Raw genomic sequence first — 25,750 nt, forward strand, 5'->3', positions numbered from 1 at the left:
GAAGAAGCGGCAGGTGTAAAGATTTGAGCGACTTTGACACGGGCCAAACTGTGATGGCTGGATGACTGGGTCAGAGCATCTCCAGACAGGTCTTGTGTGGTGTTCCTGGTATGCAGTAAATAGCACATATCGAAAATGATGGAAGGATAATTGGTGAATTGGTGACAGAATCATCCAAGGCTCACTGATGTGCGTGGGGAGTGAAGGCTATCCCCTCTGGTCTGATCCCACATAAGAGTTACTATAGCACAAATCACTGGAAAACATAACAGTGGCTATGAGAGAAAGGTGTCAGAACATTGCAGCTTGCTGCATATGGGGCTGCGTAGACACAGACCAGTCAGAGTGCCCAAGGTGGCCCATGTCCACCATCAAAACAACAACATTTATTTATATAGCACATTTTGATACAAACAGTAGCTCAAAGTGCTTTACATAATAAAGAATAGAAAAATAAAAGATACAATAAGAAAACAAAATAAGTCAACATTAATTAACATAGAATAAGAGTAAGGTCCAATGGCCGGGGGGACAGAAAAAACAAAAAAAAACGGCTGGAGAAAAAAATAAAATCTGTAGGGATTCCAGACCATTAGACTGCCCAGTCCCCTCTGGGCATTCTACCTAACATAAATGAAACAGTCCTCTTTGTTTTTAGGGTTCTCACGGAAGGACTTGATGATGATGGTCACGTAGACTTCTGCCTTTTAATCCATCCATCATTGTTGGAGCATCATGATGCTTTAAGTGGGTGGAGGTGGCGCAGGCCACCACCACAAAGAAACGGGAAAAAGAAACAAAAGAGAGACTAGGGGTCAGTACGGATTTTAGAGCCACCATGAATAGTTATTATGAAGAATTGAACATACAGAGTATCAGGATTAAGTTAAATTAAGTTAGTAAGCGCCTACAATGGGCACATAAACATCAGAACTGGACCATGGAACAATGGAAAAAGGTGTCCTGGCCTGATGAATCATGTTTGCTTTTAGATAATATGGATGGCCAGGTGCATGTCCACCATTTACCTGGGAAAGAGTTGTCAGTGGGATGCACTTTATGGGAAGAAAGCATCTCAAGCCTGTGAAAGAAGTATGATCCTCTGGGCAAGGTTTCTCAGTAGAACATTGCCCAGAGCATTACACTGCTTCCGCTGGCTTGCATTCTTCCCATTATGCATTCTACTGCCATATCTTCCTTAAGTAAACAGCATTTTTAGGACTGTTCAGAGCTTGAGATGACCTGAATAGTGAACAGTTCTCATAGAATTCCAACCAGTCTTTCCAGAATCTGGAAAACCTTTATGAAGTGTTAAAAAATGAGGTGATATGCCAAAATAGGGATGCTGAAGTAAAACCTCCCAAATGGCACGCCAATTGTGATGAGTAAAGCAAATCTTAGAAACAGAAGAATTTAATAAAATTACACATTTATTTTTGAAAAGAAAAAAACATTTGTGCATAATTTTCCCAGTAAATGTTATGTGTATCTCCATGATCTTGAAGAACTTAATTTAACATAACAACTGAGATCTACTGGCCCAATTCTCTTTACAGGTTTAAAGACTTCAATCATGTCACTTCTTAATTTATCTTTGCTTCACCTGAAAACGTTCAACTCCTTTAGTCTCACCAACAGATCATATTTTATTGTCCTGGAATCAGCCTTTCTGCTTTTCTCTATAATTCTTCTAACACTGCTATACTTTTTTTTGTAATATGGAGATTAAAAGTGAACATGGTCTCCCAAGTAAGGCCTTATTATTGTAGTATATACAGTAATTTAATTATAACCTCCCTTTGACTTGTACTCAAGAAATTGCATTATCCCAGTAGCCATCATAATGGCTTCTGAACACTGTCTGGGTGTAGAAGGTGTAGAGTTCACTACTATTCCTAGATACATCTCCTAAGATGTACTTTTACATTTCAAAACTCCCATTGTGTATTTACATCAAAGATTTTTACGTCCTACACTTTCCATATACTTAAAATAAACTAATCTGCCACAAATCTGCACAAGCCTTCATTCTGTAATGAATCATTTAGTTTAGCAACATCTGCAAACTTAACCACTTTGTTATTTATAGTCTGATTCAGGTCTTTTCTATTTATTGAAAAGAGAAGTAGCTCCAACACTTTTCTCTGAAGGACACCACTTTTAACATCACCTAATTCTGAAAATCCTCATTTCACCATAAATCTTAGTTTGTGGCGTTTACGGCAATTTTGTATCACCTACACACCATGCCCTGAATTCCCACTTCTTTTAGGACTTTAAAGCCATGCATATCAGCTATGTGACACAATTACTGATATTGCTGGTCACTTCCACCTGTATTAGACTTGGTTCAGAGCTTGGTTCAAGCAGGTTAGAATGATGGATGAATGTGTAGCAGGGCTCAGATGGAAAGAGTCTGCTATGATGAAGAGTCACTTATTCTTCCTGAATAGTTACTTGCACTGATGTGCTTCTCCTTTGGCTTGACTGGCTAAGAAAGTTGCAAACATACCGTATGTTTGTGTCTTAGGACCTGTCATGGGATGGATGGATGTGTCTAAGCCAATTATACCTAGGAAGACAACATCTCCAACTATAATTTTTGGTCTCAGTCATGCCTAAAGCCCTGATGAACACACATTCACATAATCCCCTTTCTTTCAGTATTGATGGCAGTAAGCCTTTAGCGGCCATACAGCATTCTTCCTTCTCTTTATTTGTATGAATAACCTTTGTGCGGCTGTGGGTGGACCCAGTTTGTAAAATACTCTGTCATACAGTTTTGTCACTGCTCAGTTCAGCAGTTGCAAAACAGCATCAGTAACCTGTGCACATCAGTAGGGTTTCCAACAATGTCATATTAGACTGATTCACTTTGAAGAATGCAACGCTGGTGTTAGCTCCAAATTCATTTTAGAATCCTTTAACTGCATTTTATTATAAGAACCTATGAATGACTCAGAATCAATTTTATTTGCCAACACTTAATGTACAGGAATTTGACTTGGTAGATTTGGAGCCGTTTATAATAGAACACAACATTACATACAAATAATCTAAACAGCATAGGTTAAAAAGAAAAACTTCATTCCAAGCTGCAGAATAGTACAATTATAAATGATGATGTGCAAGTGAAAATGTGATTGTGTATGCACATGTCTAGACATATATGTACATACAGTATACTGTACATATACACACACACCCCTTCAAAATGCATGACCATACAAAGAAGACAGGCTAAGTTACTGGTTTGAGAGGGCTAAGGCTCTGGGAAGGAAACTATTAAGGTATCTTGTTAGTTTTTGGTTTAAATGACCTGATCATTTACCAGAGGAGAGTGACGACCTGGGTGAGATAAGTCCGTACTGATCCTTTTCACATGGTTAATGACACAAGATGTATTCATGTCTACCACAGATGGAAGAGCACAGCCAATTATTTTTTTCAGCAGACCTCACAATATGCTGTAATTTATTTTTGGAGTGTGCCGCTGCCGAACCAAACCAGACAACAACGGAGAATGTGATTACACTTTAGAATGGCTGGGAAATATTTAATTTCTTTAGTTTGAGTAAGAAGTACAATCCCTGCTGAGCCTTTTTAGTGATGGAAGTGGTGTTAAAATCCCAGATGAGAGTGTTTGTAATAGTTGTTCTCAAAATTTTTAACGATTCCACCATATTGACTACAAAATCAAAATCATTAATTTCTACTGGAAGAGGTTGTAACTGCTGTTTGTGAAAGTCACAGACCATTTCCACTGTCTTGGAGGTATTGAGCATAAGGCTGTTGGAAGCATACCAAGATGCAAGACAAGATATCTCTCTTCTATAATGTGTTTCATTTCCATTAGAAGTTCGTCCAATAATGGTGGTGTTATCAGCGAACTTAATGATTTTAATTTAAGAATCAATGAACCTGCAATCATTAGTGCAAAAGGAATATAGTAGGGGGGAAAGTACACAGTTTTGAGGGGCACCTGTGCTAATATAGAGACAGTCTGAGAGGAGGGAGCCCACATGAATGTATTGTTTCCGGTTTATCAGAAAACTGTAAGGATTCAGTTCACTCTATAGAAGTTTAGTTATTTATTAACAGCTCAAAGACAATGGTGTTAAAAGCTGAACTGAAGTCAACAAACAGCATTTTGGCACAAGTCCCTCCACAGTCCAGATACTCCAGCACCAAGTGAAGGCCCATGTTGATGGCATTGTTAACAGATCTATTTGCTTGATATGCAAACTGAAGAGGGTCGAGATCAGTAACAGCAACAAACCTCAGATGGGTTAGAACAAGCCGTTCAGTGATAACAGTGATAACAAACAAAGAATTCTCATATTTACATTTTGATCAGTCAAAAATTAAATTTCATCCATGTACAGTGCTACACAAAAGTAAGTACACAACATAAAAGGAATGTATTTTTGAGACATTTGGTTACTGTATATGATATACTAAATTCTGTTCTGTTTATTTTTGTATAGCACTCATCACTGACAGCAAGTGCTGAGAGCTGATATATGATTATATTTTTTCAGCAATATTCATAGGTAAAGATGTTAATTTAACACATAACAATGAAAATTATTCTTTGTAATTACTTTTTCAACAGAAATGTCAGAAATGAAGTGCAACATTAGCTTAAGTAGCAGATGTTACAACCTTGGCCGAAGTAAATGTCCATCAGTCTCCTATTTTGACTTGGAAGCAACTTCTGACCACTGCTCCTTATAAACCTCATCCAACTTGATGATAATGGAGGACCTTTTGCATAATTTGCCCATTTCAAAATCCCACACAGCATTTTTATGGGGTTATCTTGGTTTTGACTAGGCTACCAAAGCTTTATACTTCTTTAAAAATGGAGATCCACCTCTTCACCTCATTCATTGGTCAACAGTCCTGTCTCTAATTCAAAAACCTATATTCTGAATACCCAGTAGAATTTATTCAACAATATTTTAGCAAAAAATGCACAGGTTTTGCCCACCTGGATAACTTCATATGTGGATTATCCAACACAAGTAACAATATTTTTTTCATAGACATTTTACCGTGTTTCTCAGTGGTATGGTATCGGTCTCCACAGACTTCTATTTATCAGCAATAGTGTTATCTCCATTCTCCATGAAAACATGAAATTCGTTTTTTTCTCAGTCAACACTACAAACTACATGGGGTAAATAATATACAAAAATATTATTTTTGGGTTAGGTATCCTTTTTAGCATTTCAAACAAGAACACATTTCTTAACCCAGTGATGTATTCACTTGCTTTTCTCTGCACAGCATCTTAATTTGCTTTAACTTAGAAGCATGGTGCCCAAAACTGCACACACTACTCCATTGAACATTAATGGAAGACACAAAGGCCCACAACATTCAGAAACTTGGCCCACCCAAATCATGAGACATTATTTTGCACCTGCTTAAATGATGAGACATTATTGTCAATGTCGAGTGAATACTGAAAGCCAATAGGTGAATAATTTTGAAATTTTGAAAGACGCTCGTAAAGTTCCACTATTGGTGTTATTATTCTATGCCAAGCCCTCATTAATGCATCCTTGTTTGGTAGTTTGCTTTCAACACTTTGGAGTAATGTCAGTTTGTCATGTTCATGCCATCATGAATTTTACTCTAAGGAATTAAAAAAAAATGGCATCAATGGAAAATCAAAACGCAACTAACAAATTCTACTTAAAGAAACCTACATTTGATGAAGCAGGCCCTACTATTTATCTCAAACCTAAGGTACTGGACAAATAGTGATGCAGATGCATTACAAACTTGATATGAATCTCCAGAAAAGGCAGTTAGTTCAACTCTGCCAATTGATATTTGGAAGTAAAAGACACTCAACTGAAGTTTGTAAAATTTTAAGTTACCAAAATATTTGGAAAAAAATTTCCCAAGCTACATAGTGATGAGCAAACTACATTGTGAAAGATGGAATCAGAGGTGGGAAGCATCTGAGACAAGGCTGTTTTAAGGGCCAGGTTAGTAAACAGCACATAAAAGCACAAGTAAGATATCATGCATACAAGCAGATGCATAAAAATGAAGGAAAAAATACAAGTTTTAAATCAACTAAACAGAGATAACGAAAATTGTATCCTTTGTGCACAGAAACCAGGAGCTTTTTAAAGTGGCTCTTGAAATCGTAATGTTCTGTGTCAAACAAGATATTCCATTGGGTGGGCACAAACAAACAGATGAGGCACTAAATCAGGTTAACTTTGGAATGGTTTAAATTGTTGACAAAGTATAACTCTGAAATTTAAAAAATCACAATGACATATTGCCAAAAACTGATGAGCTCTGATGTATAAAATGATTTGCTTACGTCTGCTGCTAAGAAATACAAAAAAAAAAAATTTGCATGCATGTCCTAATGCCTATAATGCTATTATTGCTGATGAATGTAAAAATGTTTCAAAAAGTGAGCTTGTGATTGTCTGAATTCGCTTTATTCCAGGACACATTATTAAAGAAATAACTATTGGGTTTGTGGACACACATGATATGACCACTAATGGCATTACAGAGAAAATCCTTGAAGTGTTAGAGCCACTAAATAGGAACTCATTCCTTATGCATGGCATTTAGTTTTGATGGTGCTTCAGTAATGTCAGGAAATAAAGGCAGGGTAAAGGAGACACTGGGGCCTCATTTATAAAAAAAACTTTGCTTAGATTTGAGCATGGAAATATGCACACACCAAAAAATCTGATTCATAAAATCTGTCATATGTACATTTCTATGCAGTTTACCATTTATAAATCACAATCACCTTATAAATGTGTGTACATGAATGAGCCTCGAATGTTGCCCTAAAAAATCCATAAATGAACCATGCTAATCAACATCATACATAAGCAATCATGAACTTCTTTGGCTGGTAGAGCAGCCTCCTATTTAACACATTAAAAAATTGCCAAATGCATTCAAAGATTTCTGGCTGCACTCCGCAACTGAGAGCACAAGATCATGTAGGGCATTACAGCGCCTCTCTTCTGCGTTCTGCGAGTCAGGGAAAGCACCACAGAAGGTAGCCGCTATTACCCGGCACATGTAATGACACAATTGTGATGGCCTTATTTAGAAATGAGGGTTCAGCCAGTTACCTTACCAATAAGCAAGCCACCACATAATGTACCATCATGTTTGCTGAAGCTACTTTGCCTCAAAATAAATAAATCACAAGTTGACCCAGGCCACTGAGTCACGACATTTGCAAGCCATATCTTGGCATCACAAATAACTTGTGTGTTAATGGAATTTCACTGCTTACAGTAAACTAAGGCAACTTCAATCTTGCTAGGTACCCTTATTGCAATATTAGTGCAGTAAAGTGCTCCAATTCCATTAGGAGAACCTGACACTGCAGCAAATTGCCTTTTGATGTTGGCAAAAACTTGTTATGTTTTGCGTATGTGCCCCCACACCATACGAGAACTAGATGTAGCACCTTGCTGGTTAGTTAATGGCTTCCAGCACAGCCAGCATGACAGACTGAAGCTTGGCTGAGACACTGCAGACCAGTTGGCCATGTTCCCGTAGAAGTCAACCATCCAATATAAACTGACGAATAACAAAAAAAGTTCTTCAGTGGAAATATGCAGTACTGACATTCTTAAAAGGGAACTAAAATACAGTCTGTACATCATAATTATTACTTTTGATTTTGTTTTGTCTTGGTAGAGTAATATATTTCTCAAATTTCCCCTTTTGTATTATTAATATATAGCCTTTGTCAGAATGCCTCAAATCTCCCAGACTTATCATTGTTTATAAGGTACTGTACCATATAACTTCTCCCACCTTCCCTTCTACATGTATAACCTCAGACAATTAGGTGTAGTAAAAGACAAGCAGGAGTTAAGTTACAATTTAAACAATGTACTGTATATTGTTACAATTTAAACAATGTACTGTATATTGATAAAATATTGATAAATAATAACAATATACAAAGTACATTTGAATATTGGCAAACATAAAACCTGATAAATGGTGATGTGTAGTTTCAGGCGGCACACAGACTTGTTAGTTACTTAAAATGTCTCTAGTTTAGGCATCATTTGTGGTCAGCGTTCTTCAGAACAGGCCACATGCCTGTCTCAATATGGGTGCCGAGCTGTGATCTTCATTGTGTTGTCCTTTTCAGTTCATGGTGTGAGATGGTCTTTCATCATTTGGTAAGAGAGAGAGAGGGTGAGGTAAAGCAAGCAAATTTATAGGTTTTCTGTCCAACCCCTAGAGCCAATAGGGCTTTTGATACAAGCTAGTTCCAAACAGCCATACTTCAGACCAATGGGGGGATAGAACACCTTCACACCTGCCCTCTGAACCATATATTAAGGTAAAGCTTGTCAGTTAGGCAGTCTGGCTTTCCTGTGGGGGTTGACTGGGTGTTCTGCATAGAAATATTAGCCAGACTTGTTTGAGGCACTTCCCCTAACCCTGTTGTAAAATTACATTGAGACTTATTCCTAAAAGGGGGGTAAACATGAATGCTTCTCACTAATGTAGCACAAATATTACATTGCTTTGCCTAAGTTACAAATAAAGACATACAAAATATTTATCAACTTATATGCAAAATTTCACATCACAACAGAGGTGTAATATGTGTGTCAAGACAAGGTTTTTATACACCCATTTTTTATAGATGTACTGTAGGTGTTGTCAGGAGAAGAGGTCATCAGGTGATGCTCAACTATCTCAGACTGTTCTGACCCTTAATCAATAACACTCTCTAGTTGGAGGGTCAGAAGTGCTGGCCAAGTCACTACCCCTCTCCTCCAGGGTTCCAGTTAGTGTCCTCTCTCAAATGCCTGAGCCAACAGAAGGCCCTTTCTGGCGCTTCTCCCAGCCTTCAGACAGCTGTTTTCCTCTCATGGCTCTGCACTCCAACTTTTGTCTGCAGATTCCATACATATTGGAATGGGAATCATACTCCTCCTCCCCCCATGGGATTGTTAATTCTACCTGGATAATTTTCTTTCTCACAGGAGACCACATGATGCTGTCTGGTCTCAGAATTGTGGCAGTACTCTCTATGGAAAAAAAAGTTTTCTTTCCAGGTCAGCCTTCATTTCCCATACATGCACTGACCACAGCGAATTCTGCTTGGCTTCACCCTGGATGACCAGCCTCTGACCTTTTTTTAACAAAGGTGATGGTGCTCAGAAGTGACTATTTTGGCTGGGTATTTCTTTCTCCTTTCCCGCTCTAAGATGTCTGCAAGCATTGTCAACACCTTGTCATGACACCCCCTATATATCCCCTTAGTCAATGCTGTTTGGCACTGACAGGATGTGCAACACAGTTCCTCTATCCCCACAAAGCTTGGAAAGAGGCTTCTCCCTCATTCCCCACCTGTGCATGATGACAGGAGTTGGAAGTGTTATCATACACTGGTCTGAGCAGAAAGGAAATTTGAAAAGGCGACAGTCGCCACCGTTCATTCCATGTGATGGTTATCTTTGGGAGGTTCCATCTTGTACAGGCACCTTGAATTCCAAACTCAATGGATTAGGTTCTTTTTATTTTCTCCTCAAGGGTTTAAACTTCTCTTTTCCCTAAGAGTGGACTTTGACCACTGTTTGAGATGTGATGCTCTTCCAAATCAAGGATTTCCATTGCGGTCTCTGGTAATGATGGAACATTCTGCTTGTCTTGTTTTAATACCAGCTTCCCTGACAAAATGGTCTTAACAGTCTCTATATGTCAAGGAGATTCTGAACTTGGCAATTCTGAAATTCTCTAAAACTGAATACAAGGAGAGCTGGAGCTGTCCAGACCTTATGTAGATCCCAATTGATTTAAAACTTAGGGGTATTCCCCTAATATTGTTAATCTTTCCCTCCACACCTTCTACAAATTTATAGGCTCTTCATACACAACGAGCCACATAAGCCTCATAAGGTGTCCATGTTAGTAAATCCATGCAGGCCAGACTTGTCAATCTTCTACAGCCAATCTTTAACTTGTTTTTCTGTGCTGGAGATGCCATTTTTAACTGTCGGGTTATCGTCATACCACTTTCCAAGGCATTTAATTGTGGTGTAAAATTGTGCTAAGAAATTCAAAAAGCTGAATTAAGTAATTCATTCTTTGATTTTATTTCAGGTTATCTGATAAGTAATGGTTCATGATATTTATACAGTAATGTGGTTTTAATGATAGAAAAGTTCATGACTCTTGCAGAACTATCGTCCAGACTTATGGTTGCCTTCCTAACTGTTTCCACTTCCATATCCAACTTTGAAATTTCTGGCTTCGCTTGTGCTACACACACTTGCATCAAGAAAATTTTGATAATTTCCAACACAGCACTCACACTCAACAACACTACTTAATGTGGTCACTGGGATAAAACTACACAGAGTGAAATGTTATTTAACAACAGAAAGAAAGACTCAAGAGGTAAATTGAAGAATTTTGTTATCTGATAACAAGTCTTCTAGGATGGCTTAATGACTTCCACAAGGCAGAATAATCCTCAGGAGGACCATCAGATGTGCTCTGTATCTATCTATCTATCTATCTATCTATCTTGTAAAGCAGTATTTATTTTACAGGTATATATTACTTTTATGAAGCGCTTCACTAATGGAAACACCATCTGAAACAGGAGCTGAACCCTGAAGTAACTAAATTCCAATTACAACTACATCTGCCAAGAAGAGGCATATGCTGCATTCCCTTTAACTCAGAAATCTGATGTTGGAGCTGAAAATGACAGAACTCAAGAGTTAGTGACGTTCTAGTAAAACATTTGGAAAACCAGCATGGACACATCCAAGAAAACCTTTGTTGTGCTTGTTCCATTGGAATAAATAGTAGTTGACAACAATACATTAGGCTGTATTTTGAGCATCCAAAAACTATAGCAGCATGTCCACAGATAGAAGTCGGAAAGTACTGTGTGTGTCTGATTTAATGAGACACAAATAGACAGAAGTGCTAATAAACAATATAAAACTACAACTCTCACTAAAGTTTGCAGGGTACGTTGCCATTTTGGATTGACGTCATGATCTGAAGTCGAACAAACTCAGACTTCACAGGCCAGCCCCAAGTTTCCAAATCATAAATGGGGCATTCCAGTTGAAAATTCCAATATAAACTTGGAAATTCCAACATCCCGCTTAACATGGAATACAGTAATAGTAGCTGATTGCAGTACATGTCAACAATAACAGAGATCTAGCAATTAACATTTTTAAAAAAAACAACTAACATTTTCACAAAGGCCACATAGCTAGCGTCACATTTACAGATTTATCAACCACAAAAAATGTAAATTTCATATGTCAACAAGAGCAGTCTCAAAAATAATAACATCCATCCATCCATTATCCAACCCATTATATCCTAACTACAGGGACACGGGGGTCTGCTGGAGCCAATCCCAGCCAACACAGGGTGCAAGGCAGGAAACAAACCCCAGGCAGGGTGCCAGCCCACCACAGAAAATAAAAACAATGTATTCAAAATTAAATAGACTGCACCAGCAAAGAGAAACAGTGATCACACATTGATGGGTTAGACAGACACTTCACAGAATAATTGCTAAATGGAACAAAAGTTCAGCTTCAGAAATTACCACTGAATTGAATCAGCAGCTCTGTGATCGACTCTCAGCAAAAACTCTACATTGTGAGATTCACAGAGTTGGAATTGATGGAAGTCTCTTGTATTTGAAAAACTGCTAGTATCCAATAACCATGTACAAAAAAACATAACAAGGTATAAAAAGCACATGTAGGAGCAGAAAAAGTGGACCACTGAGCAGTGGAGAAAAACATATGGTTATTGTGTACCCTAGCTTTCATTGGAGAAAGCAAAAGGATGCCTTCAACCTACAATATCTGTTGCTGTCAGTTTAGTCTTGTGGGACCAGATGTGATTCTCAAACAAGAACACATATCTGGGGGACAACCCATAAAAAACTGTATAGTGAATTGCGGCAAAACCCTGCACTACAAAGGCTTCACCCACAGGGCTTCCTCCTAAAACACCCGCCCTCCCCATATTCTTCCAGTCCATGCATTTTAAACCTCTGTCTGGGTTTCAGGGAGAGAGCAAAAGATACTGAGCGAATAAAGCCTTGATGCGGAGGGAAAATAAAAAGTTAAATTGCTGTTATCCATTCAAGAACTCAGTACAAGGTTGCTGAACCTTAATAGTAAATCTGCATGTTGTAATGAGTGCTGCAACAGTGGATACAGAGAGACACACACACTACGTCCACCGCAGCTGATGGGCACCACACATTTGACAACTGACTTTGCCACTATGATGTCTTCTTGTCATTTTAACTATTCCATCACTATATGACATAACAACAGCAAACAGAGTTTAGATAAGCGTTGTGGCCTATGGATATACAACATGTTAAAACACTGTGGCTATTTTGTTGTGGCATGTTTGAATTTCCAATTAGACAGTAATGTTAAACTTCTACAGTTATTTGTTTAGACATGCATTAAGAATGCGGTGTTGTGCATCTGTGCTTTACTAGTGTTGTTAGGTCGATTTGTTGATTCAGGTGTTAGTAGTACTGAAATCTACATATCCTGTGGCTCTTCGTTACCAGCTCTCTTGTGTGTGGCACAAGGTTTACTTCAATTTTCATGTATAGCTGCCAGTTCTTTCAAGCTTATCAACTCCAATATTATCATCGTAACGTTGAGCAACAGAGACCACACACAGTACCTGTGACAACATATCATTCACGTTTACCATTCATCCATTGATGCCACTGAATGCCAATGTATAATCTGATGCTACAGAAAGGTTTTTCTCCTGCATAAAGTTATGTTTATTTTTAAGATATGTAATGTGCTGTCTGCACACATGACACACATTTATATGTCTAATAAGGCTTTTTTAGGAGACTTTTCAACTGTAGACAGTTCATCATAAACAGAAGCTTGCTCTCTGTCAATCAGTTTAACGAGAGAACCTCTGATCACTGCAGTTCAAAATCTCTGGCCCTACTCTGGGGGCCACCTTCATGAAGAATTGGATTGATTTAGAAATCTAATACTCGGTGAGCCATCTAATTGTTCCCACCCAGATTTAAGCACAATTTACTCATCGTTGTCTCCATCCAGTGGCTTCAGTGAGACTACCGTCAGTTAAACATTTGGGTGTATTCTTTGTAGTTTGCTGCTGGAGCACTACAATGTCTTACTGGGATCAGTAAAGTATCTATCTGACCAAACTGACACCCAGCTATCACATATATGCTGTCTACCACCTATTCCTTAATGTAAATAAAATAGTTTGCATGTGGTAAAGAAAGGTGATGTCAGACATTACTGTCAATATATTTCAAAGTATTCAGGATCGCTTCAGAAAATGAGAGATTTTTAATGTAAATCAGCAAAGATTTATTTTTCCCCATAAACAGAGTTTGGTTTATTTTTAGGGTTATAAGCCATTTTAGACATACTCTAAATCAGTGTTTCCTAAGCTGTGTTCTGTAGAACCCTACAGTTCCACTAAACCTTATAGCAGTACCATAGGCCATCAGCCATAATGCCTTCTGTTAACTGTAGTTACTGGAAAAATTAGCAGTGATCAACAAATAGCCAGAATTTGATGAAACACTGATCTGAGCTCACCCAAACCATAAAGCAGAGGTCCCGCAGTCTGTTATGATGGTTTATAAATGTCTCTGTTGTTTGATGCATGCTGTGTTGTATTAATCACAGTTCATCTACTTGTGCACATTAACTAAATGGAACCTATTAATATTATTGTGGTTACTTTTTATTTATATTTTTTTACCAATACGAGTAAACAACTCAAGTAAGATTTGTTTTTTATTTTAAATTGTTATTACATGCGGACGTCAGTCAGAATGTTAAGGAGACTGTGTGATGATCAGAGAACAGAAACAATAACATTCCTATCACATAAAAACTGTGACCTTGTGCAGTTCTTCACAGATAAAGATTGGAACATCAAGTTTTGTGACCTTACAAACATACTTTGGTTTTTGAAAACGTTTAACTTATCACTTCAGGAAACGCATAAAATAATATTTTACAGTTATAATAAAAGAGAAATACCAAAAAATGAAACTTTGGATACAAATAATTGAAAAGAACTTCTTTAATAAATTCAAAACTTAACTGACCACATGAGAAACGAAGATTACAATTTTAATGAGCTAAAACTTCAGTTTTCAACTGTCAGTTACTATTTTCCTAAAAGTTAGGAATTTTTGTGGATTTTGGATCCATTTAGTCTCAGTGTCTACGAATGAAGAAGATATGTTGGGTGATTTGTTTCCTCAGATGTTTAAAAATTTGAAGACTAGTTTACTTCTTGATTAGTAAAAAGATCAAAGTAAATGTGAACTTTTGAGTGAGTAAGCATTTAATATTCTACTCCATTTTGCTTATACATGTTTATGTGAAAGTTGACTTTCAACTGTCACTGCAATGAAAACAAAATATCAAAATAGGCAAAACACTGCATGACACCTACATTAAGGCTGTCTTGAACAAACTTTACACCAACTATTGATGAGTTGTGTCATAAAATCCAATCAATTCTTTTTCATTTACATTTCATACCTGAAACAGTTTTTACTATTTTTATCTTTTTCATAAATATATGCAGGGCTATTCAAAATGAAAGAGCATATTTCAAAAATGTATTTCAAACAAACTATATAAGACAGAAACACATTCCGCACATCACTGGAAACAGGAAAGTTTAAATTTTAAAAGCCCAACTAAAAGTACCAGTGAATGCCACTGAGCGTTGTTTCTCGTTTATAGTAAAATGGCAACACCACAAGAGAAATCACAAATGGTAAGTATGTTTTGTGCCATTTCTGCGGAACAAACTGTGACTGGATTTTCATACCTGGACATGCTACAAAACTGGTTGCTTCCCCAACTTCAAGAAGATTCAAATGACTTAATTTTCATGCAAGATGGTGCCCTGCCTCATTTCCACTTGGAGGTCTGGCGTTACTTAAACGACACCATTCCAGGATGATGATTTGGAAGAGGTCGACAACAAGATTTTGCTCATCATCTATGGCCTCCCAGGTCTCCAGACCTTACCCCCTGTGATTCTTATCTATGGGGGTACATTAAAGAAAGAGTGTTTATTCCACCTATGCCTGCTAAACTTCAAGATTTGTGACACTGAATTGAGGAAGCTGTGAATTCAGTAACTAGAGACCAGCCGACTCATGTGTGGCATGAAATGGTCTACCGTTTTGATGTTTGTCACGCTACACATGGTGCTCATGTTGAGTGCATGCAACCTCAAAGATCATAGGACCAAACTTTGAACTTTCCTCTATCTTGTGATGTGCGGAATGTGTTTCTGTCTTATACATCCATCCATCCATCATCCATCCTGCTATATCCTAAATACAGGGTCACGGGGGGGTCTGCTGAAGCCAATCCCAGCCAACACAGGGCGCAAGGCAGGAAACAAACCCCGGGCAGGATGCCAGCCCACTGTCTTATACAGTTTATTTGAAATACATTTTTGCAATCTGCTCTTTCATTTTGAATAGCACTGTACTGTATATGCAAAAATATATAAATATTTTCTTGATTAAAACATTTTTCACATTACTGATTATTTTATTTCCTTTTTTTTATTTTCATAGGGTTCCACAGATCAAACGTTTGTATAGGGCTCTGTAGTCCCAAAAAGTTTAAGAAACACTGCTCTAAAGGTTAAGAGAAAAAACTCATAATGGTGTATTTATTTACTCCCCATTCCGATTAGTGAAAAACGGGACTGTGGCCAGCCAGAAGGTTCTGTATTGCTGAAGAGATGCCCTTCCGAACTTAAGTGCACTGCTGTGCAGTGTTAGATGACGACATAGTGCCACCTACTGGAGAAGTCTCTGGACAGTAATCTAATGAGCACTGAACAACTGACATTTGTCATGCCCTTCCACATTCATAAACACCACCAAATGAATAAATCAATAAAACAAATGATTTCTAAAGATGTTATAGAAGGGAAATAAGACATTGCCTAGATAAAAAATGAAAAGCCAAAAGTGACTATCAAATTAAATGGAGTTCATAGGATTTGTAGTCAAAGTCAAACTGACACTGCTATCAGTAACTTTTTCTAGACATCTAGACTCAAAAGTTTGAATAACTCAGAAATTGTCATGTTTTGAATTGAAATTAATATTTTTTATTAACATATCATTAAATTGATTTTTAAAACCAGCAAAGACATTAGTAATAGTGCTTTTAATAGCTATTACTGCTTGAAATGACTTGATTTTTAATTTAATCTTTATGCCAGACACACTAAAATTGTATTATATTTTTCAGCTTTCACTTACAAGCTGTAGAGGGGCTACCCATGAAGTACAGTGTCCTCCATAATGTTTGAGTCAAAGATACATTTTTCCTTGATTTACCTCTCTGCTCCACAGTTTAAGATAATAATCAAACCATTCAGACGTGACAAAAGTGCACATTGCACACTTTCATTTAAGGGTCTTCTCAAATATTTTGGTTACATTATGTAGAAATGACAACACTTTTTCTATATGGTTCCCCCTATTTCAGTGTACCATGTTTGGGACACAGCAATGGCAGGTATATTAAATCAGTCATATTTAGTTTGCGCATCTCTTTGCATACAATGACTGCTTGAAGTCTGCGATAAATAGCTCTGGTGATGCTCTGCCAAGCCTTGAATGCAGCCATCTTCAGCTCATACTTGTTTTTGGGGGCTTGTCCACTTAGGTTTTCTCTTCGGCATATGGAAGGCATGCTCAATTGGATAGAATCAGGTCACTGGCTTTGCTGTTCAAGAATTTTCCATTTTTTAGCTTAGCTTTTAGAAAGAATAACATGTTGCCTTAGCAGTCTGTATGGGAGTATTATCTTGTTGTAGGATGAAGAACTGTCCAATAAGATTGGAGGCATTTACTGTAATTTGAACAGATATTTCTATACACCTTAGTGCCACTACCATCAGCAGATCCATCATCAATGAAGAGAAGTATGTCAGTACCTTCAGCAGTCATACAGGCCCAATCCATAACACCTCCACTACATTTAACATATTAGATGGTATGCTTGGACATTGGGCAGTCCCTTTACTCTCCAAACTTTGCTCTTGCCATCACAGTGATACAAGTTATTCTCTGTCTTGTCTGTCCACAAGACTCTTTTCAAGAATTCTGCAGGCTCTTTTAAGTACTTTTTTGTAAACTGAAATCTGGCCATCCTGTTTTGTGGCTAACTAGTGGTCTGCATCTTGCAGTGTGGCCTTTGTATTTCTGCTCATGAAATGTTCTGCAGATAGTTGTCTATGACACATACACATCTGCCTCATGGTTACTGACCTCACTAGTGTGTTCTTTCTTCTTAATGATATTCCACACAGTTGGTTTAGGTCCTCCCAAGATGTTGCCAATGTCTGTAATGTTTTTATTCTTGTTTTTTAGCCTCATAATGGCGTCTTTGACTTTCATTAACTAGAAGCAAGCCTAGGTATCTTATGCCTGCACTAATGAGGCAATGAAACACACATGAGTAATCATAAACACCTGTGACGCCATCATTGTATGCAAAGAGATACGCAAACTAAATATTACTGATTAAATATACCTGCAAATGCTGTGTCCTAAACATAATGATGTCCTGAAATTATGGGACCAGGTAAAAAAAGAGTTGCAATTTCTACAAAGTGTGGCCAAAGTGTGTGCAGATGTCCTTAAATTAAAGTCTGCAATGTGCACTTTAATCAAGTTTGAATTGTTAGATTTGAAATTTTAAACTGTGGAGCAGAGGGGTAAATTAAGGAAAATAATGTGTCTTTGTCCCAAAACTTATGGAGAGCTTCATATATTATGGCTATCAGGAAGGTCCTGTTAAAGTGTTCTAGATTTGGCTGAAAACTGAAATAATCCTCTGTAACTATGGAATATACAATCAGAACACTTAGGTAATGCTCAGCTTAAGCTGACAAAATGCATCATACACAGATATGTAATATTAAAACCACACCACCTTGTACTTCTGACCAGCATCACACAGAGCCCACGCTTTTTGGGACATATGTGCACTTCTACATAGGAAATCAAAAAACAAAAACTCATTAAACATAGCAGTGTTGGTCTTCACATAAACGGTAGCTAAACTGTTGGTTGAAATTTCTTAATTTGGGACATTTTCATCTGTTTAATTTTTAATAAGTAAATCTTAAATGTGAGCGGTACAGTGGCTCAGTGGGTAGCGCTGCTGCCTCGCAGTTAGGAGACCCGGGTTCGCCTCCCAGGTCCTCCCTGCATGGAGTTTGCATGTTCTCCCCCTGTCTGTGTGGGTTTCCTCCCACAGTCCAAAGACATGCAGGTTAAGTGGCCTGGCGATTCTAAATTGTGCGTGTGTGTGTGTGTCCTACGGTGGGCTGGCCCCCTGCCCAGGGTTTGTTTCCTGCCTTGCCTCCTGTGTAAGCTGGGATTGGCTCCAGCAGACCCCCATGACCCTGTAGTTAGGACATAGCAGGATGGATAGATGGAAATCTTAAATGTATAAGTGCTTTTGTTTTCTTTTCTTCAGTTTGGAGTATAGTCTAATTTAAGCTAAAACGGCTATTTCACAATAGCCATTGCAGATTAAAATACAATAATTGTGTACTGTGAACCGGTTTGTTACAATGCTACAGCCAAAGCTGCAGCTCTTTTTAGTTAAGAGCAAGCTTGTGATTTCAAGCGGGTCAACGCAAGCTAAAATAAAAGGAAGCACCCTAACAATGACCTTCCATTTGAGCCTTTTCCCTTGCAAATCCAATAATGGTTACTTAGTGATATACAACAACATGTCTTTTTCTTTTTTATCTATTTTCAGGAACCCCAAAAGTTTTCAGTTTAGCTCTTTTAGGAGTCCAAAGGATTAATTAAGACCCCCCACCCATGTTTAACATCTTGTCCGAGGCTTCTGGTGTTTGAAGTCTTCTTATAAACACAAGTCTTCAGGAAAGTATCCTAGGCCTGCTTATGATTTCCATTGAGCTGTTATCCATTCCATATCAACATACTTTTATTAACTTGATTCCTAAGCACAAGAGTATCAAAAATATCTCAAAATGCACACTAAAGGTGGGGGGAACTTGGCTACAAACAAGAGGGCAAATGCTGAATCTTTATAAATAAAAAGAATTGTTATCACACAAATATGCTTTTGTTAACAATGAAGTTCCAAAGAGCACGAAAGGCAAAAGGAGTTGTCTGAAACAGTAAAAATGTCCTAATAATCCAAAGAAGAGTAAAAAAAAAATCAGTGCAAATGATCCAAATCTAGAAAATTACAAGAGCACAAAGTAAATCAGAATCCAACAAACTCACCAATGCCAGCGCAATCAATGAACCGCAAGTGACTGTAGGTTTTCATCAGCGGCAGCCCTTTGCAGTGATGGGCAGGTGGTCCCACCTCCCACAAAGCACATGGTGCATGAAAAAATATATTTAGATATAAAGAAACTAAATGATCTACAATGTAAAAGAAAAAATAAATAAAAGTATAATCTGAACCCCTGCCAGGGGAGGAACTCAGTCAATCAGCTGTTTTTTTATATAGTTATTTGGCTTGTAGAGCTAAGAACAACTGTAGTGCTAAGGCTGCTATATTACTAATCTAATTTTTATTCTCAGTAACCTGTTGTACATTTTGATGGGCACTGTAATAATTTTGACATCAGTTAAGTTGGCAATACTATATAAATAAATAAAATAGCAATAAAAAACAGATCCTGTTTTTTCATCTACTACCTGTGTTCATAGTTAGTCTAAATACTTTCCACAAGTGTGAAGCCAGTCAATTCTTCATTGACATTCCAGATTTTAACTGGCACCAAAGCTGACATACCACTCTATAACAACAACAACATTTATTTATATAGCACATTTTCATACAAACAGTAGCTCAAAGTGCTTTACATAATAAAGAATAGAAAAATAAAAGACATAATAAGAAAATAAAATAAGTCAACATTAATTAACATAGAATAAGAGTAAGGTCCAATGGCCAGGGAGGACAGAAAAAACAAAAAAAAAACTCCAGACGGCTGGAGAAAAAAATAAAATCTGTAGGGATTCCAGACCATTAGACTGCCCAGTCCCCTCTGGGGACTATACTACTGTTAATGCCTGTTAAAGCCTCCAGAGCTGCACTTTGTGTAAGATTAACCAAAACACTACGGTTTACAGTGTGAAGTATGGGTTTGTATGATACCACTGCCAGCAAGCCTAAACAAATATGGTCAGCCTTTAGTATAAGTGGGCTGGTTTGGACAAATTGATTGTGCTAAGTGAATATCAATCCCATGCTGTCACCCCCTACCCAAGAATGTGCAAGGTGCCAGGCTGTCCAAAAGGGGCAGGTGATTTGAAGTGATCTGTACCACAAAGTTCCCCAAATCTGGAAACCCTCTTCACATACTCATAAAAATATAAATATACAGACTTTTAAATATTTTTATAGTGACACACAAAACTCTTATTTTTACTCACCATGAAATTTAAAATTGGCTGGAGAGTAGATGCATTATAACTAGAGGTGCGTCCGTCACAGACTCAATGTCCGTGGCAAGATATTGCATAATGCAGCATTAAACACATTAGGTTGGACAAAATAATAAGATAGTGGGAAAATGGCAATCACAAATAAATTATGCAGTGGGTACGTGAATAAACAAAAGAAATGGACGAGGAAGGATGCAAATGTGGCTATTAAAGAGTCTTGTTTTATATAATAAAAAAAAAAACAGGCGTCGAGGACAGACAAGGGTGGCAATCAAGGTGACAATGTTTGTGTGACACCTGAAGGAATTGAACAGCACAGGACCGTGATGAAACTATTAAGGGGCCATTCACACTTGAACGTTGTAAATTTCCAGCATTTGTTGGATACTTTATAAAATTTTTAATGTCATTTTTCAAGTGTGCTTTGAGTGTTTTTCAAGTGTTTTCAAAGAAGCAGACCCCCGTGACCCTGTGTTCGGATTCAGCGGGTTAGAAAATGGATGGATGGATGGATTTGCAGGTGTAAGGGACGGATGGCAGCTCAGCCCGGCCGGGATGCCCTGAGGATGGAAGTATGGGGGAAGGCAGCTACATTTAGACACTGCCTCCCCCAAAGCGCTGGATGGCTGCTTCCCTACACTTTAACGGTGCCCCAGATTCACATGGACTTTGGAGTTAAATATCGCAGCCCTGCTGGGTACCGTGGGCACCACCAGGGGATGCTATGAGAAGACCTTAGGACTCTTATTTCCTACATAGTACTATCAAGTCATGAGGACGGAGACCAGAAGTACTTCTGGGTTAACAGAAACTCAAGTTCTTCATCTGACCCGGAAGTTCTGAAGTCTTGTGGATGGAAGGATGGAAGCACTTCTTGGTCGGACCATATATAAAGAACTGCTAAAAACCCAGCAAGCGAGCTAGAGTCGGATGGAGGTGGACAAAGCTTGCTGGGAGGTGTGGAGGAGGGATTTAAGATTATTGTGATTGGTATTTGTTTGTTTATTGGTGGCTGTGGTGCTTAGAGGCACAATTTAAAGAAGAAAATATTAAAATGTCTTCTTGGTGCTTTTGACATGTGTCCTGAATGTCTGTCTGTTGGGTTTAAAGGGGCAAAAGTGCCACCTAGCGTTTCACACAAGGAAAATATCACGGCCATCAATTTCTGTCACCATTTTATGGGTTGTGAGGTGTTATCGGGCTGTGAGATGATCGTTGTGCCTCCAGAATGTCTTCTATGGCTTTAGACCTTTCATCTATTTAAATGTAAAGAATTATTAATTCATTCCTATGATCACAGTACTGAAGAGGAGATGGTGTAGGCATCATGAGCATGCATAGTGTGTGCACCCACTTCTGCATCAAAGGGAGTTGAGAGGAAGAGGAAGCTGCTTCTTCCAAAATTCCAGGTCGATAACCACATATGTACAGAGAAGTGTGATAATGTCTTTATGACATATAAGGATGCTTATTCTCACCACTCAAAAAAAATGATTGTATTATTTCACAGATATTGCCTGCTGTGGTCAGCACCATCATGCATGTGCGTGATCCAGCTGAGTAGTGACAGCAGAGGTTAAGTGTGCAATTGAGTGACAAGACCTGAACAGATGGCATATACTGTGCATTTAAACCTGCATGCTCTGAGGTGTGCATTTAATTGGCCCACCTTAGGTTTACAAAGAGCCAGTGATTGTCGCAGCAGAACTGGGTAGAAGGTAAGAAGTAAACACGACTCCTGTACAGGGTACCGTCGCACAACCAATCAGAAAAGAGTGTGCTGCATGACATCCAGCAACAAAAGCAAATAAATAAAATATCTGTTTAGTTTGAATACAGTTATTTGCTATTGATATTCTGAAATAGTGTGACCTGGAGGTGGTCCAGTTAGTGCTCTGACCTAGAATCTACAGGGGCTCGAGATGGAAAAAGGTGATGAATGTTATTAACTTCACAGAACATTAAGGACTAAACATATTTTGTTAATTCAGAGGCATCAATGACACGTGCAGTATTCAGTGTTAAAGCAAGTAATCATCAGGTATCACTAAGCACACTCAGTAATAAAAATCATTCTAGAAGTGCACAAGGAGAACATGCAAGCCCCATATATGGCACACGAATGCAAGCTCTGCGTTATCACTCTGCCTATATAACATCTGTACCACACTTACTGAACTTTAACCTGATTAAAAGTACATTATTTATAACATTTGCTCAGGTCTCATCACTTGATTGCAAGCTACACTCAAGGTTAATCTCTCTGTCAGCAGATGAGAATGCACGAGTGTCGGTGACGATGCTGGCCTTTTTTTTTTTTTTAGCACATTTCATTCTGTGCTCATCTGGGAAGAGAGCGTCTTCTTGTAAAAATGTAAAAATGCTGCAAAAACAACCCCTTGTTTTTTCTACCCAGCATTTTAGACATGATACCATTCATTTCAATGGAACAAATGTTTAGCTGAAACCTCCCGAAAACTGCTGCAGACTAGATAGATAGATAGATAGATAGATAGATAGATAGATAGATAGATAGATAGATATTTTATTAATCCCAAGGGGAAATTCACAAACAAGAAAACTAGAGTTTTCTAAACCACTTTCTGCTATAATGTTTAGCTGAAAAGCAGTTTAGGAAAATTCTGGTCAAAATGTGGTGTGAAAAGTCCATAATACTATGTCCTACCACCTTCAATCCACAATAATTGCAGATGCAAGACCTGCCTTGACCAGGGTGATAGCCCTGTCAGGGTGTAGGGTGGTCCACAAACAAATGCCAAGAGTCGCTGTGTGTAGAATCATTTCTCCACAAGGCTTATTTTTATCCATTAGGGATAGCTTGCTTATGTGTGAAATTTTGGTCTGACTGTAAAACATCTAGAGGTCACTCCATTTTGAGTATTTTATTTGTTTTGTTAGTACATACTATGTACTATGCATTTTTGTGCCAGTGTACTCACCACACATTAGCTATTAGGTGGTGAAGTGGTGAGAGAAAGACTGCCAGTTTGAGAAAGGGGATGATTAGGGGGCCAGAATGACTAGGCTATGGAGGGCAATTCAGCCTGGGCATTGGTACACACCCTACTTTTTACAAAGGATGCCCAGGGATTTTTATGACCACACAGAGTCAGGAACAAGATTTTACATCTCATCCAAAGGACAGATTACTTATTCTAGTAGTAAGTAGGGGTTACTCTTTTATTTCTAGTTTATTGGTGATCTACACAGAAATATTTACAAGCATTTGGTAACAACCACTGCCTATATAAAGTGGAGAAAACTTCACAACTGCTAAGTTATTACACTTAACAGTCGTAGCAGTAACTTAGGAGTTATTTAATATGGGATTTATTGAATTAATGTGGCTTCATTTAGTTTAGGATCTGACCCAGAGAACTGGTTCCTTCAAAATCCCATCTTTCATTTACCAACATCAAGACGCCCATATAGACTTAACATGTTGCAACTAGTCCAGGCATTTATTTGTTAAAAATATTCTCTTTTAAGGCTCAGGATGACTTCACGTGTTTATATAAGACAGTGGAATGAAGCACCATTTACAAACTGAGCTCCCCTCAATGACATTGAATTTTCATCAGTTCTTAAGACCAACCCCAACCAGGCTGTTGGCCAGTAATGCATTTACAGCATTTCCAAGGCACCACTATTTTTTTTTTTTGAACATTGACAGACGTAGCCCTCTTTGAAAACAGGGTCTCAGAGAAACAAAAGAAAAGATGGTGCAAAGCCAGCAGTGGCCATCATTACCAGACATTCCATGATGTCTTAAGCTGACAAATGAATCTGAACAGCTGAAGTTACAGGGAAAGAACAACATCCTTCTTTGATGTTCTAATGGAAAAAAGGCAAAGAAAGGTCTCAGCTGTTTCTCAAAGAAAAAAAAAACATCAGAGGAGTAGACAGATGATCCAATCTTCAACACATTTTGTGAACTTTCAACACGCATGACGGTAGTGAATGACATGGCTTAAAGAGGAATAACTCTAATCTAAAAGTACAATGACATACTAACAAAGGGCAAGGAACAGAAACAATTTACTCTTCAACTGGTTGAATATTTTACAACTTCATCAAAGACAGTACTATAGTTGTAGACGTACAAAGTGTGGAACAGTTGTCTGCTGTTCACTTCAGATGACTGCCAAAAGGAGTGACACCTAAATGTTGTTTATTTTCATCAAGATGTTGTGTGTTTTTGTTATATATACGAAAAAGAATAAAATTTGCCTTTTGGAGAACATTAATCTGTTTTTTTGGATTATCCTAGTCAGGGTGAACATGTTCAACTAACTCGCAGCTTTAACAAAACGGTAGCCCAAAAATAAAAATTATGCGGCATCCCTAATTCTCCAACTGGTGCCCCCAAGTTTTTTATACCCACCATATAATCCAACATTTACAGTTTTTTCAACTGGAGATGTACGTTTACTTTTTTTCCACTGGGTTTTGGTTTTTACAGGATTTTTCTGATATTGGGATTTGGGAAATTTCAACAGCATAGCGAGACCTACTTTCTGTTTTAGTATTCGAGTTAATATTTAAAACATCTGTCACTTGTGTGCAGCGTGTCGTTTTCTGGAGTGTATTCAGGTCACCTTTGGCTTCTGGCGGTCTTTTATGGACACGCGACTGTTTCTGATCTCGTTGTTCTAAAAGGAAATCAATAAATCATCGACATTTCTGAGCGATGTCAGATTGCTTTTAGATCTTTTATCCATTTGGCCGCTGAAAGCCCAGTTTTATTGGGTACTCGTGTGTTATAACCTCGCCACTCAACCCAGATAGCGCGTATCCTTTCACTCATCCGTAGAACCTCCAATGGCGATGATTAGAAACTTCGCGACAGAAGTAATGTTTCAAAAGTAATTAAAAATCAAATCTCACGTATTCTTGGTTTTCGTTTGAAAATAAAAGAATGTAAAAAAGTTTGCCTTTGCCTGTGGCGGGATTATAAAACACGAGTACCTTTAATTGTGTACAAAAAATAATGAAATGTCTAAATAAATAACACCGCTTTTCCAAGATGTCAATACAGTCTGGGCGAAAAGCATAGAAACCCATACATAGGGAAGACCGACAGACGAATGTCTTGGCACTCACTGCTATGTGAGTCCGGCATCTTCAAACTCCTCCGTTTTCTTAGCGCAGTCTCGTCCATCGGGATCGCTACAT

At 38.0% G+C, this 25,750-nt stretch overlaps 1 protein-coding gene across 1 annotated transcript in view; it reads right to left on the reverse strand.

Annotated features, from left to right (window-relative positions):
• The window catches only part of dcst1 (DC-STAMP domain containing 1), a 76,573-nt gene extending 50,823 nt beyond the window's left edge, over nt 1-25,750 (reverse strand). Inside the window, exon 1 of the mRNA XM_039749655.1 lies at nt 25,679-25,750. Coding sequence (XP_039605589.1) covers nt 25,679-25,736 — 58 coding nt within the window. The 5' untranslated portion in view covers nt 25,737-25,750. The remainder of the gene's footprint in view (nt 1-25,678) is intronic.

The sequence above is a fragment of the Polypterus senegalus genome, chromosome 3 (genome assembly GCF_016835505.1).
Source record: "Polypterus senegalus isolate Bchr_013 chromosome 3, ASM1683550v1, whole genome shotgun sequence".
Lineage (NCBI taxonomy): Eukaryota > Metazoa > Chordata > Cladistia > Polypteriformes > Polypteridae > Polypterus > Polypterus senegalus.